Below are 16,079 nucleotides of genomic sequence, written 5' to 3'. Positions count from 1 at the left end.
GGGTTTGAACCGCCAGCCTTCTGGTTAGCAGTCAAGTGCCTTAGGCACTGTGCTACCAGCTCTTCCTCATCACCAGTTAGGAACTTTTTAGTTATATGTACTTTGGGGCACAAGAATGGACCATTTGTATAATCCTTAACATTCTTAATGTTTCCAAGGCTTCTATAAGATGTATATATTGCTGAGAACATAGTAGTTGTTAGTTTATTTAGTTGAGTTGATGGGCAGAAGCTCTGGTAGCATAGTGCCTAAGGCATTTGACTGCTGACCACAAGGCTGGTGGTTCAAATCAACCAGCCACTCCTTGGACGGAAGACTGGACATTCTACTTCTGTAGAGATACCGCCTCGGAAATCCAAGAAGGGCTCTCTGTGATTCGACTTGCTATGAGTTGAATGACTCAATGGCAGTGAGTTGTGGCATCTTCTGATCTAAAATCAGCATATGTGGACTGACAAGATGTTTGTTTATGTATAATTGTTACAGAGCAAAATTAAAGTGCTCATAAGATTGTGCTAGACCCTTGAGATGACTACCAAAGAACCTAATTCTTTCCAACAGAATGCTTACACTGCAGATATGAAGAAAACACACATTCACAGATAACAGCAATTAGAAAAGCAAGTAAATAATGATAACTTCATGTAAGAATAAATGCTATGGTGTCAGCAGTGAGTTCTTTAGAAATCTATAGAAGATAGAAATCAGAATGGCATGTTCAAGGAGGCTGAAAGGAAGAAGTAGGGCATAAGCTCGACAAAAAGTTTAAAGCTAATCAGAGGTTGATTAGAAGGTTATTCTATTTGTGCAGTGTAAAAATACAATGGATATTGTGGAAGCTTGTGAGGTAGTTAGGGGGAAACCAGCCAGTTGGAGTAAATAATTCTTTTTATAAGAAGTAGCATACCAAGTGGAATTATATATAATATAGTTAGGTGATTGTTAAATATAGTTAGATATTAAATAAATTGCTAATAGGAAGCTGTAGGCATTTAAGTAGGGACCTGACACTGTATGAAAGAATTTTTAAGGAGTAATATGGTATTTGAAGAGTCATTGGTAGACCTCGTGGTCTGCTCATTTTCCCTGTTGAGACCATGATCGTTTTCTGAGAACTGATTGCTGCCTTCACTGTAAGTTCATAATTACATAATTTTACCCCATTATTTGTTACTGATTAATTTAATATCATTGGGTAATACTAATGAAATTAAAAAGATATACGAAAGAGTTTGTAGATCATTGCTGTAGCTCATTTAACATATAAATACTCTTCAAGTCAGTCTTACTAATAATTTTTTCAGTTTTGTCTTCAGGAATTGAGAAGACAGTTTCCTGGCAGTCACAGAGTCAAACGACTAACTGGCATGAGATTTGAAGCCATGGAGAGGTAACAGAATCTTGTAAACAGTGTGAACCTGTCTAAAATTGGCAAAGCCTCTGGCCTTTTTAAGATGTCCTACATCCATGACAATATCATTAGTCGTACAAGGTCTTTTTGCTGCTGGGCTTCAGAATAGTGTCAGAGTTCTAATCAACGTAAAGCCTATGTTGAATTTGACGTGACAGTGCAACCCATTTGCCATCTTTAGCCTAGTGAAGTGGAATCACTCTATGGAGTAAGAACTGGTTTCAAATTCTGCTTCTAGCCTTTAGTAGCCATTGATCTGGCAAATTACGGTAACACATGTAGAAGTTGAAACCTGTGTAAGGACAAACCAGTCAGAGAAGGAAAACTGAAATATGGGAAATTTGGGAGACCTGGAAAAACAGGGCAGTCCTGTTGAGTTGTATCTCTTGCAGGTTTCACTGTATTTTACTTCTTTAAACCTTTTCAGCCTCACAGTTACATAAAACAAAGATAATGCCAATTTCTCAGGGTTGTTTTGGGACTTTATAATGATGTATGTAGTATGTATAGGACACATGAGATACATTGGCTATTATTTTTAATGATAATTTCTATTCAGGAAATCTTACATAATTTACCAAAAAAAAAAAAAACCATTTAAATTAGACTCAAAGCAAATGGAAGTTAAATAGTCAAAAAAAAAGATGCTCAGATGATCCTCATCTACTGTGTCTTATGAGAGAATTCCTGCTCTAGAACTTTAATTTGCCTTTCTGTACTGGATCTGTGTTACTGTTTTGTTTTACGATTTTATATTCAGTTTATGTTCAGTTCCAAGTTCTTATGAGGCTAACATACCTACTATATTACCATATTCAATGCCAAAACTAGTTTTCTTTATTTGTGCCTACTGCAAAGTCTGGTTTACTAAATGTACAGTGATGGCATTTGGCCTTTGTGTGCCATGGACACATTTATGAGCTAAGTTCGTTTTTATTTTTCTCAGTAGTGTGCTACAATTTAATGTATTCTTACTTATTGTGTGATCATAATCACAAATATAAACATGGACACTCAAATTGTGTAGTGCTACCCAGTCTTAACTTTTAAGATGCCATCATGGTAATACAAAATATTTGTATGTTTATTTTCTATTTATGTTCTGATATTATCTGCTTGGGAGCTCTGGTAGCATAGTGGCTAAGACACTTGCCTGCTAACCAGACGGCTGGCAGTTCAAACCCACCAGCCACTCCTCGGAAGGAAGGTTGGTCAATCCTACTTCCGTAGTGATACTGCCTTGGAAACCCAAGGAGGGGTCGCTGTGAGTCGGGTTTGACTCGATGGCACATAACAACAACAACAATTATCTGCTTGGTTTTTGCTATTCTTCTTATTCCTTGAGAAATAAGAAGGCCCACAGGAAGAAGTTCTCCTATCATTCTCCATGTTTAAATCTTACCTAGTGTCTTAGTGGGAGCTCTGGTAGCATAGTGGCTAAGGCACTTGACTGCTAACCAGAAGGCTGGCGGTTCAAACCCACCAGCCACTCCTCGGAAGGAAGATGGGGCAATCTACTTCCGTAGTGATACTGCCTCGGAAACCCAAGGAGGGGTCGTTATGAGTCGGGTCTGACTCGATGGCACGTAACAACAACAAACAACAATTGTTTTATAGGCTATAATTCTAAACTAGACTAGACTTTCAAAGATGTCTTTTATATTGCTAATTCTTACCTCTATTTAGGCAAAATTACATCAGTATATTTCAGGAGTAGGTTTTTCTATAGAAATTTTATACATGTTTTTATTTTAAATTGAACTGGAGCAAACTTTTACTATTAAACGAAGGTAGGGAAAGACTTGGATTGCAGTTGTAAATGCATTCTCTATATAGTGAGAGATTTTAAACCCTGTCAATTTAGTCTTTTTCTCTTTTACTGTTTATCTCTCTGTTTTTAAGGTTATGATTCTTGATATTTTTTATCTTTTTAAATAGATATGATGATGCTATACAGCTTTATGACCGAATTTTACAAGAAGATCCAACTAATACTGTAAGTTAGCTGATTGTGTTAAAGGTGATTTAAAGTTTAATTTAAAAAATGAAAGTAAAAGGTGTTGAGGAAATCGTGGAAAAATACATGTGGAACATGTTTTATCTTTGTATTTTAAGTACTCAAGATGGGCTACAATTTTTTTTTCCCCTCTCTTTCTTTCATAGATTTAGAAATCTCCAAACTCCAATAGTTTAACTCTTACAAGATATCTTCTAAGAAAGAAGCTAGTTGAACCTTGGAAACAGTAGACTGTGCTCTTGAAAATAAAGTCTAGGAACGTTCAATGTTTTTATGATATTTGAAGATTAGACTCCTCAGAAAGAAGGTTGGGCAATCTACTTCCGTAGTAATACTGCCTCAGCAACCCAAGGAGGGGTCGCTATGAGTCAGGGTAGACTCGACGGCACATAACAACAACAATAGCAACATATTGTGTGTGTGTGTGTGTGTGTGTGTGTGTAAAATACTGACTTGTCTAGTTTCGGTAGTTATTTTTAGTTTTCTTAATGAAAAAGGGAAAAAAGTCATTTTGGTAATTAGTATATAAAATTAATGAAGGTATTTTGTTTCTGACTTATATCTGAATAAGAATATATATGTTTTAAAGATAACATCTTTAATTGACCCTGATTTTGATCAAGTATCTGTATCACCTTATTAGATAGAATATTTGTTCTAAAGATGCCTGTTACGTATTCTTTGTTTTACAAATACCTTGGTGATATTTTTTCCTTAATGTTAAGAACATTACAGTTTAATATATTGCTATAATAGCCTCCCTGAGACTTACTGTTAACTAAATTAAAAGCAAAATAGGAACTTTACATGTCAGATATTTGAATCAGTTGTATCATTATTTTCATTCAAACATGCCTGCTTGAAGAACATAGTCATTTTTAGAATTTTTAAACAAAATGCAAATTGTATTTGATTTTTCCTTTCTTAGAAGAATAAATTGTTACATTAACATATAATATAGGTATGTGAAGATTTTCTCTTATTTGGGAAGAATTTCAGTAAAAATAGACAATTTTTTGAAATTTAGATTTTAAGATGTAAAACTGCTTAGTAATTGAACAACAGGAGCTAGATTCATTTTAAATAAATTCCATTACCATGTGAAATAATTTAGCATCAAAATGTATAGATAGTATTGGTCAGAAATTGCTGATCTTATTTTTTGCTCACCTGTTTTGATGCTCTGTAGTAATGCTTGTGTCTCAAAATAGTTGGCATATTGCTTAAGTGATAAATTCTTGCTTTTAATATTTCTCTAAGCCAAACCAAAACACAGCCCACTGCTCTTGAGTTGATTGTGACTTTGAGAAACTTCCCAGTTATTTTATTTTAGTTTTTTATAGATACTTGAATTGTAAGTTTTCATTATTTTGTGAAGAGTCTCAGAATATTGAAATTTCAGGGGCAAGTGTTAATAGATCTGCAGCCCTAATTGCTGTTAAAAAGTAAAAATAAGAAACTAGTTTGATAAAAATCTCTAGATTGATAATGGGGAGAGTTGAGATTGGAAAGTGTTTTTTATTTTTTTTTCATTGTGATTTGGGTGAAAGTTTACAGAGCAAATTCACTTGCCATACAACAGCTCACATACACTTTGTCTCAGGACATTGAGTACAATTTACTCCAATGCAACAGCTCCTCCCATTTCCTCCCAACAGTCACCTCTTCCCCGTGTCCATCCCTCCACGCACTCCTGCCCCCTGAGCTCTCTCCTGTGCATAAGCAGCCCTTCTTTCTCCCATGATTGTTCTCTCCAAGGAGTGTATCTACCTCAGGTAAATGTTCAGCTCATATGCCTGTCTTTGTTTGGCAGGAGCCATAGAAGTGTAGGTTCAGTTCCAGACCTGAAGGGCAGCTAGGGGCCATGGTCTCAGTGGTCCCAAGAGGCTCTATCAGACCAGCAAACCTGGTCTCCCCCCCTGTTTTTTTTCTCCAAATGATTTTGAGTTTTGTTCCACATTGCTCTCCCCTCTATTTATTTTTATCCAGGATCTCCTACATAGATCCCCCTCTGAGTGCTTGACAGTGGTAGGTGGGCACCATCTAGTTCTGGTCTCATAGTCGTATAGGCTGCAGATCTCATGGTGTTATCAGTTGCTAGGACTAATTCTTCCCATGAATCTTTGGTTTTCTTCATTCTTTGCTCTGGATGAGGAGAGACCCATCGTTGCATCTAGATGGCTGCTTGCTTTTAAGATCCTAGTTGCTACTCGCCAAAGTAGGAGGTGGGACAATGTTTGTGTAGTATATTATGCCAGTTGAGCTTGATGTCCCCTGCAACTATGGTCCCGAGCCCACAGGTTCAACTACTCGGTCCCTCTGGGTAGCTGGCTGTGACCAAGAAGTGACTACAACCTTGTCCCTTGTCTACTCTACTATACACCTGGGAATTCTTACAGAACATACAAATACACTTGTAGAACTATTGTCTGCCAACCCTGTACGTGGTCTTGGGTACACTCCCCGCTACACAGACGTACCTAATAGTTCAGCCTGTCCACCCATCTATCCACCCGTATACCCATGTTTGCCTCACTGGCAATGCAGTACTGTCTATGCAAAAGGGTTTATCTTTGTTGTCTGTACCTCCCATGTACCTCTCTCTGTCTTCTGCTTCCTCATTGCCACCATGTTGATCGGTCACATTTGGTACATTCCCTTCTCTTCACCCAAAGAGATTGCAAAGTTTTTGTATAATTTTCTAATCTAAAACACCGTAATAGTTTACCATCTGTCTTAATAATACAGTCCTTTATAAAAAGCACCATTTTTCTATTTAATTTTTATTATGATTTATATGAAAAGTTTACAGAGCAAATTCATTTTCCACACAGCAGTTCGTAAATTTTGTTTGATGACATTGACTACAATCCCCACAGTGTATTTGCTTTCTTCCCACTTCCTCCCTGTAATTACCTCTGCCCTGTGTCCTTCTTTCCTATACCTTCTTGCCCCCTGAGCTCTCCACTGTGCAAATACTGCCCTTCTGTTCTCCCATGATTGATTGTTCTCAGGAGTGTATGTTCCTGGTGTAAATGTTCACCTTATATGCCTGTCTGTTGTTTGGCTGGAAACCATGGAGTGAGTTCAGTTCTAGGCTTGAAGGGTAACTAGGCGCCATAGTCTAGGGGGTCTTCCCAGGCTGTATCATACAGACCAAGGAACCTTACTTTTCTTAGGATTTTGAATTTTGTTTCCATATTGTTCTCTCACTCTATCCAGAAACTCCTGTACTATCCCTTTCTGCATAGTTGACAGGAGTAGCCAAGCACCATTTAGTTCTGGTCTCATGGTCATATAGGCTGAAGTTCATATGGTCCACTAGTCTCGTGGACTAGTTGTTTTCATGAATCTGTTTTTCTTCATTCCTCTTTGTTCTCGATGAGGAGAGACCCATTGTTGCATCTAGATGGACACTTGCAAGCTTTTAAGACCCACGTTGCTACTCACCAAAGTAAGATGTAGAACAATATTTTTGTGTAGTATGTTATGTCAGTTGAGCTTGATGTCCCCTACGACCATGGTCCCTGCCCGCAGGTCTAACAACTCACTCCATCAGGATGGTTGAGTATAGCTAAGAAGTTATCATAACTGTACCCTCTGTTGTTGTTGTTATTAGGTGCCATCAAGCTGTCTCCAGCTCATAGTGGCCTTATGTACAACTGAATGAAACACTGCCTGGTCCTGTGCCTGCCTCACAATCCTTGTTACACCTGAGCCTATCATTGCAGCCACTGTATCAATCCATCTTATTGAGGGCCTTCCCCTTTTTTGTTGACCCTCTACTTTCCCAAGCATGATATCCTTCTCCAGAAAATGGTCCCTTCTGAAAACATGAACTAAGTAGATGCGATGAAGTTTGGCCATTCTCGCTTCCAAGGAGCATTCTGGCTGCACTTCTTCCAGGACGGATTTGTTCATTCTTTTGGCAGTCCATGGTACTTTCAGTACTTTTTGCCAGCACCACAACTCAAAAACATCAACTTTTCTTTGATCTTCTTTATTCATTGTCTAGCTGTCATGTGCATATGAGGTGGTTGAAAATACCATGGCTTGGGTTAGGTGCACTTTAGTGTTGAAGGAGACATTTTTGCGCTTCAGCACTTTAAAGAGGTCTTTTGTAGCAGATTTGCCCAATGCAATACATCGTATAATATCTTGACTGGAGCTTCCATTGGTATTGATTGTAAAATCAAGTAATATGAAGTCTTTGACAACTTCAGTCTTTTCTCCATTTATTGTGATGCTGCTTATTGGTCCAGTTATGAGGACTTTTGTTTTCTTTATATTGAGGTGTAATTCATACTGCAGACTGTAGTCTTTAATCTTCATCAATAAGTGCTTCAAGTCATCCTCACTTTCAGCAAGCAAAGTTGTGTTGTCAGCATATCTTACATTGTTAATGAATCTTCCTCCACTCCTAACACCATGTTCTTCTTTGTATAGTCCAGCTTCTTGGATTATTTGCTCAGCATACATACTGAATAAGTACGGTAAAAGGATACAACCTTGATGCACTCTGCTTGATTTTAAGCCATGCAGTATCCCCTTGTTTTGTTCGAATGACAGCCTCCTGGTCTGTGTACAAGTTCCTCATGAGCACCATTGAATGTTCTGGAATTCCCATTCTTCTCTGTGTTATCCATAATTTGTTATGATCCACACATTCGAATGCTTTTGCGTAGTTAATAAAGCAAAAGTAAACATCTTTCTGGAATTCTTTGCTTTCAGCCAAGATCTGTCTGACATCAGCAATGGTATCCCTCACTCCACGTTCTCTTCTGAATCCAGGTTGCATTTCTGGAAGTTCTCTATCAATATACTGCTGCAACCATTTTTGAATTATCTTCAGTAAGATTTTACTTGTGTGTGATTATTAATGATATTGTTTGATAATTTCCACATTCTGTGGGATCCCCTTTTTTTAGAATGGGTACAAATATGGATCTCTTGCAGTTAGTTGGCCAGGTAGCTGTCTTCCATATCTCTTGGGATAGCCGAGTGAGTGCCTTCGGCGGACATCCGTTTGTTGAAACACCTCGGGGTTTTCTGTCAATACCTTGGTTTTCACCACTTCCCTCAGTGCAGCTTTAACTTCTTCCTTCAGTGCCATCGGTTCTTGATCATATGCCACCTCATGAAACAGGTGAACATCAACCAGTTCCTTTTGGTACAATGACTCTGTGTATTCCTTCCATCTTCTTCTGATGTTTCCTGTATCATTCAACATATTGCCCGTAGAATCTTTCAGTATTGCAACCCAAGTCTTAAATGTTTTCTTCAGGTCCTTCAGGTTGAGAAATGCTGAGTGTGTTCTTCCCTTTTGGTTTGCTAACTCCAGGTCTTTGCACATTTCATTATTATAATTGACTTTATCTTCTCGAGCTGCTCTCTGAAATCTTCTTTTCAGCTCTTTTATCTTGTCATTTCTTCATTGGCTTTAGCTCCTCTCTGCTCAAGGGCAAGTTTCAGAGTCTCTTCTGACATCCATTTTGGTCTTTCCTTCCTTTCCTGTCTTCTTAATGACCTTTTGCTTACTATATTATGGATGATGAGCTTGATGTCATCCCACAATTCCTCTGGTTTTTGGTCATTGGTGTTCAGTGCATCAAATCTTTTCTTTAGATGGTCTCTAAATTCAGGAAGGATATAATCAAGGTCATATTTTGCCTCTTGTGGACTTATTTTAATTGTCTTCACCTTCAACTTGAATTTGCATATGAGCAATTGATGGTCTATTCTACAGTCAGCTCCTGGCCTTGGTTTGGCTGAAGATCTTGAGCTTCTCTATTGCCTCTTGCCACAGATGTAGTCTGATTCCTGTGTACTCCATCTGGCGAAATCCACATGTATAGCCACAATTCATATTGTTGAAAAAAGGTATATGCAAAAAATAAATCATTGGTCTTGCAAAATTCTATCATGCAATCTCCAGTGTTATTTCTATCACTAAGGCCAAATTTTCCAACTACTGGTGATTCTTCTTTGTTTCCCACTTTTGCATTCCAATCACCAGTGATAATTAATACATATTGAATGTGTGCTTGGTCAATTTCAGACTGCAGAAGTTAGTAAAAATCTTCAGTTTCCTCATCTTTGTCTTTAGTGGTTGGTGTGTAAATTTGAATAATAGTAGTATTAACCAGTCTTCCTTGTTGGCATATGGATATTATCCTACCACTGACAGCATTGTACTTCAGGATAGATCTTGATACATTCTTTGTGATGATGAATGCCACTCCATTACTCTTCAATTTGTTATCCTCAGCATAGTAGATCATATCATCTGATTCAAAATGGCTCACACCAGTCCATTCAGCTCACTCATGCCTAGGATATCGGTCTTTATGTGTTCCATTTCATTTTTGACAACTTCTGGTTTTCCTAGATTCATACTTCATACATTCCATGTTCCAATTAAGTGGAGTTTTGCAGCTGTTTCTTCTAATTTTGGGTCATGCCACATCAGTAAATGGAGGTCCCGAAAGGTTTACTCTCTCCATGTCATTAAGGTCAGCTTTACCCTGAGGAGGCAGCTCCTCCCTACTCTGCTTTGCGTGCTTGCTGCCCTCAGGGGCTCATTGTCCGGCTCTGTGTCAGACAGTGCTTCAGGGCTATTCATAAAGTTCTCCAGTAATATATCAGGCAGTGTTTTACTGCTACTCATAAAGTTTTCACAGTCCAGTTGTTTGAGAAATGGATGACCTCTTCCTTGTTCTGAGTCTATCTTAGTCTGGAGGCTCTGCTGGGTAACCCTGCTGGCATTTGAAACACCGGTAGCATAGCCTCCAACCTCATAGCAACATGCTAGCCACCACTGTATGACAAACTGAAAAACAAATTTGTCTCCCTTAGTTGTTCCTAACTGCTTAGCTCACTTCCTGGTCTCCAGACTCTGTTAGTTCTATTTATATGTTATATGTGCTGTTAGTTCTGTTTACAGCACATACAATTACATATGTAGAAATATTGTCAAAAAGCATCATTTTTCTTTTTCTAAAGATTTTCTCATTTCCATTAAAAGATTTCATCATAGTTTCAAAGGTATTCATTTTTTCATTTAGTCATAGTGTTGAAAAAATTGAAATGAAGTTTCTAAAATAAGTTCTGAGTTTTGTATCTTTTCCTTATACCATGTTAAAACTAATAGTAATTTATTTTCTTAGAATTCGTACTCTAATATTTTTCTTTAGTCTCAGTTTAAATTTAAAGTCCCCCCCCCGGGTTCTTTTTTTTATTTTATTTTGTTTTTATGTTTTTATTTTTTTTTATTGTGATTTGGGTGAAGATTTACAGAACAAATTCACTTTCCATACAGCAGTTCACATATACTTTGTCTCATGTCATTGACCACAGTTTACAGTGCAACAACTCCCCTCCCACTTCCTCCCCATAGTTACCTCTTCCCAGTGTCCATCCCTCCATACACTCCTGCCCCCTGAGCTGTCTCCCTGTGCATAAAAAGCCCTTCTTTCTCCCATGATTGTTCTCTCCAGGGTGTGTGTCTACTTGAGGTAAATGTTTAACTCATATGCCTGTATTTTGTTTGGCTGGAAATCACAGGTGTGTGTTCAATTCCAGACCTGAAGGGCAGCTAGGGGCCATAGTCTCAGTGGTTCCACCAGTCTCTATCGGACCAGCAAACCTGGTCCCCCCCCTTTTTTTTCCCCTCCAAATGATTTAAATTTAAAGTATTTTTAATAAATTATTTTGCTTCTTTAGAATCTATGATAAGATATAATTGAATATTGTTCTGTCTTTGTAGGATCTTCCAAATTTTATGGCTATTCATGACATTGAGCCTTTTAATGAAAGGAATATTCCCCTCTTAGAGTACGTGTGAGGTGGTGGTAGCCACATCCCTTAGTCGTTGGGTAAATGAGAACAAGGTGACTAGATTCAGCTTTGCTAAATGTGTATTCTTTCATCAAGCATTATCTTGATCTAATCTTTTCTTGGTCCTGTCTTTCTACCAACATTTATTGAGTACCTGTTGTAAGCCACCTCTGTGTTAGTAGGAATAAAGACACTTTGTTCCTTTACCCATATAAAGTAATGTGCTAGATACTGAGAGAGATAACAAAACCATAAAAGACCTAGAACTAATAAAATCTAGTAGGGGAATACTTAAACAGTTGAGTTTACTGATTTGTGGCATTTCAAATGCAGTCTTTTCACTCTAATTATATATATTTTCTTTATCTGCTGCATGTCGTATAGGCATGGGGGCAAGGTATACATATCTAAGTAAGCCTGTGCCAGTCCTTAAAGATCTGTTTAAAACTTTGTGGCAAAACTTAATACATAAATGTTGAACATAAACCAAGGGAAAAAAGATAACATTTATTATTAATTATATAATTACTATGAATATGTTGTTGTGAGCTGTCAAGTTGATTCTGACTTGTAGTGACCCTGTGAGACAGTCCCATACTTGGGATGGATCCTCTTTGTTTCCTGCTCTTCCACATCCCCCACTCTTCACACCCACAGCCATGTTAGGCCACCCTGTTGCCACAGCATCTTAGATGTCTCTTTCACTGTTCTTGCTACATTATTTTTATTTCAGTGTTTCTCCCCCTCCTGAGACTGAGCTCCTATTCTAGGAAGTATCTATTCTATCTTTTATTTCCATGATTTAGCACGGTACCTCACAGTACATATTCAGTGCATATTTGATGAATGAATAAGTGAAATGACAGTGGTTTTTATATAGTACTTAAAAACTTTAAAATGCACGTTTTAAATGTTTTGTCTATTATATATTTCTTTTAGGGTTTGTATTATTCTTTTGAAAGACTTACAGGTGAAATTTTCTCTTAATATTCTGAAAAAGTTGTCAGAAGCCATTCTTGTATAGTGACATTCAAGTGGCCACAGATTTTTTTTCTAATCTCCACTATCCACCTATCGCTAAGATACAGATCTTATGAATGACACAGAGTAAAGGACTTTAGGCTGGATAAAGATTAGGATTCCCTGCTGGCTTGTAATTATCAGAATCTGGATGGTTATTTATTTGGATGAAACGATGCATACATTGTGTACATCAAAAGTAAAGCATATGTGATTGTTAGAGGATTGTTTGAATTACCCAGTGGGATGTCATGGGGTATGTTTATAAACTCCAACTAAGCAGTTGCTCTGCAATGGAATTTCACTGGCATTGAGATAATAATTTGCACAGTCAAATTACCTTCTTTACAAAACCCAGGGAATCATGAGACTCTAATCCTTTATTAATGTCAACCCACAGGCTGCAAGAAAGCGTAAGATAGCCATTCGAAAAGCCCAGGGGAAAAATGTGGAGGCCATTCGGGAGCTGAATGAGTATCTGGAACAGTGAGTGTTTTGCAAGAGGATTGTGTTTTGTTATTCTGATAAATCTTTTTTAATTAAAATGGAATTTGCATTCAATTTTCCTTTTTACCTTCATGCTGTTCATTTATCTACACACTTAACTCTTTTTTTTTTCCTTTTCTCCCGTCAGATTTGTTAGAGACCAAGAAGCTTGGCATGAACTTGCAGAACTTTATATCAATGAACATGAGTAAGTTGTTAATCACACATAAAATTGTGTTAGGCGTGTGATTTTTCCTCAATCTATAGTTCAGAAGGCATAGTGATTCCCAAAGGAGTGGTGAGAAGGTGTGAGTCAGATGTCATTTTAAATAAAATGGAAATAAATCAGTAATTAAATTTAAAAAAATTCCAGTAATTTGCTGGTCGGAAGATGTGAATAGCTTAAGTAGGTCATTTGTGTTTTGCTATGTTATTTTTGCTTGGGAAATAAGTTTTTCTTTCAAATACAGATGCATTCTTTAGAATTAGAAAGGCCCGCATTGCTAAGCCAAGGTTATTTTTGGTGAATCAAAATTGGGAATTTTAGAATTCAAATTGTTCTTATGTACAAAGAGTATTATACTCCCCGCTGTTTAAAAATTCTGTCAATTGTATGCATTTATTAGTCTTAGTACTGAGAGAATCAACTCTTCCCAAGTAGAAGGATTCTGTTGCCTGGGTAAAAACCAAGAACAATCAAGAATGTTGAATGCTGTAGGAACCTGCTTATTGGATATTTAATGTTTTTTTAGTTCTTTTTTATTGCTGTAGTCAATAAAAAGGAGGAAGTCCCAGTGTGAGAGGATTAGTTCACAGTCTCAGTGCAAGTTTTCTAATATCACAGCATTAACGCTAACCTCCATCTAGACATGATTTTTTTCTTCCCTTAGTTCTTCTGCCGAATTTGAAGTATATCACATTGTTTCCTTCCTTCTTTTCAAGAGAATAGAATCAGATTTTCGGGGAGTTGTAACCATATTCTTATTGTTCATGAATAGCTAGCTTTGTCTAATGGCTGACACAGGAAATAAAATAGAATGAAGGCACTATTCTCTTGCCTTTCCCTAGGCTTATATATATATATATAATGTACAATGTAAAATTAAGATAGTTATCTGCATAATCCTAATAAAAATGTGAGATAAACTAAAAATAACAGCTGTCATGTAATGAACTGTTCTGTAGTTCTGTACTCTGGGTGTTAATTTCTCTGTTTTTAGTTAGGAAATTATTTCCTGAATCACATTCAGTATAGATACATATATGCTTGTATGTACACGTATGTTAGCTTCCTCATGATCCTCTTAAGCACGTGAAGGTGGCAGTACCTTTGGTTTAATTGGTAATGTTATATTTTTTCATAATTTTGAAACCAACAAAGTGTACAGCATATAGTACATATATTTAAATAACATGAAACTGAATTTTCAGAATGCAGTTAAGAAGTTAACATTATTTTGTCCCTAAGACAAATTGTTGTTGTTGTTATGTGCTATCGAGTCAGTCCCGACTCACAGCGACCCCTCCTTGGGTTTCCAAGGCAGTATCTCTACGGAAGTAGATTGCCCAACCTTTCTTCCAAGAAGTGGCTGGTGGTTTGACCTGCCAGCCTTCTGGTTAGCAGTCAAGTGCCTTAGGTACTACGCTACTAGAGCTCCTCTAAGACAAATAGCAGTCATTTAAAATTTATTTATGCTTTTGGAAGATCTTGTGATTAAAAGCACTTAAAAACATTTCAGATCATCAAGGAAGCCTTTTTTTTTTTTAAATTAAAAAAGGTTCTTGATGCGGAAATTTTGGATAACCCAATAAAGCACAGAGCTACAGAAAAAAAGTACCTATAATTCCATTATGGTAAATTAGCTAGAGTTTATATTTCATCTTTGGTATTCCATACCTTTTTAAATAGACAAAAACTCACATTATAATTACCTTTTGTAGCTTATGTTTTCAGTTAGTTATATTTTGTCAGAAATCCCTCATCACAATAAACATTCTCCAATGTGATTTTAATGGCACTGTATTATTCAGTATACCCTATCTATTATCAATATACCCTCTTATTCTTTACCAGTTTTCCAGGGGGATATAAGATTGTTTTTAAAATTCTGCTTTAATGCTGTACTGGTCATCTTTATTTTAATTGCTTACTTGGGTTAAATTCTTAGATGTGGCATTGCTTGATTAAATGATGGACATATTTTCATTGTTTTTGATAAATGGTTCCTGATTGTTCCCTAGAAAGGTAATATAATTTTTATTGACAACACAGCAATTATGAGAGTGCCTACATACAGCTTGACAACAGGAATGTAATATTTGCAAATTTGATAGCCAAAAATTGGTTACATCTTTTTTCATTTTTCAAAGCTCTTTATACATACAGTGAAACCTGTGAGAACCACAACTTAACAGGACTTCCTTCTTTTTCCAGATCTCACAAGTCCTCTGCTTTTGACAGGAAGTAATTGTACCACTTTTCTCTCTCTAGAAAATGTTTGACTTATCCTTTTCTGACAGGTTTCCACTTTACAGAGGTTCTGGATTTTGTAAGTTTTATTGCATTAAGGGTATCAAGCATTGTGCTGTCAAAAAATGCATCCTTGTTTGTTATATGCCTTTTTAATATTGATTAAAAAAAAAAAATAACAGAAACTTTACATTTTTAGGTAATCAGATAGATCTATCAGTTTTTTTTTTATGGCTGTCATGTCTTGTGCTCTCTTAAAGGGGCCGTAGTGGTGCAGTGGTTAAAACATTAGGTTGACAACCAGAAGGTGGGTAGTTTGAACCTACCAGCCATTTCCTGAGAGAAGGATGTGGCAGTCTGCTTCCATAAAGATTTGCAGCCTTTGTAAGGCCTATGGTGCAGTTCTCATCTGTCCTCTAGGGTTGTTCTGGGTTGGAATCAGTTTGATGGCAGTGGGTTTCATTGTGTTTGTTTCATGATTTTTTCATGTGTTTTGTGATATTTCTATATTTTGTTTTTAAATTTTAGATTATATTTTATTTTTAACCTATCATTACTTTTTTTGGCTTTACTCTATAGTGGCTATATTTAGTTTTGCTTTGTTTGCTATCTCTGAGAGTTTATTGAGATAGAGTTGAATATATACTTAAGAGATATGACCTGAAAGATCAAGAAATATGAAAACAGAAAAGCACGTGAAAAATAATTCCCTTTTAGAGGAAATGATAACTGTGGTCAGCCTGCCTTTTATCTGTTAAAACTCTCTTTTGGTTATGAAGCTAGTTAAAATGTTAAACCCTTAGCGTAATTTGCAGAGCGATTTTTGCCCCTCAGGCCCT

General features: G+C 36.8%; 1 protein-coding gene across 1 annotated transcript in view; it reads left to right on the top strand.

The window, feature by feature from the left end:
* EMC2 (ER membrane protein complex subunit 2) overlaps nucleotides 1-16,079 on the top strand; it is a 56,892-nt gene that overhangs the window by 26,376 nt on the left and 14,437 nt on the right. Inside the window, exons 4-7 of the mRNA XM_007934878.2 lie at nucleotides 1,305-1,390; nucleotides 3,350-3,407; nucleotides 12,685-12,770; nucleotides 12,919-12,978. Coding sequence (XP_007933069.2) covers nucleotides 1,305-1,390; nucleotides 3,350-3,407; nucleotides 12,685-12,770; nucleotides 12,919-12,978 — 290 coding nt within the window. The remainder of the gene's footprint in view (nucleotides 1-1,304; nucleotides 1,391-3,349; nucleotides 3,408-12,684; nucleotides 12,771-12,918; nucleotides 12,979-16,079) is intronic.

The sequence above is a fragment of the Orycteropus afer genome, unplaced genomic scaffold (genome assembly GCF_000298275.1).
Source record: "Orycteropus afer afer isolate SDZICR_OR568_19922 unplaced genomic scaffold, OryAfe1.0 scaffold00021, whole genome shotgun sequence".
Classification (NCBI taxonomy): Eukaryota; Metazoa; Chordata; class Mammalia; order Tubulidentata; family Orycteropodidae; genus Orycteropus; species Orycteropus afer.
The sequence above is the reverse complement of the archived record's forward strand: the minus strand, read 5'-3'. Positions and strand labels throughout refer to the sequence as shown.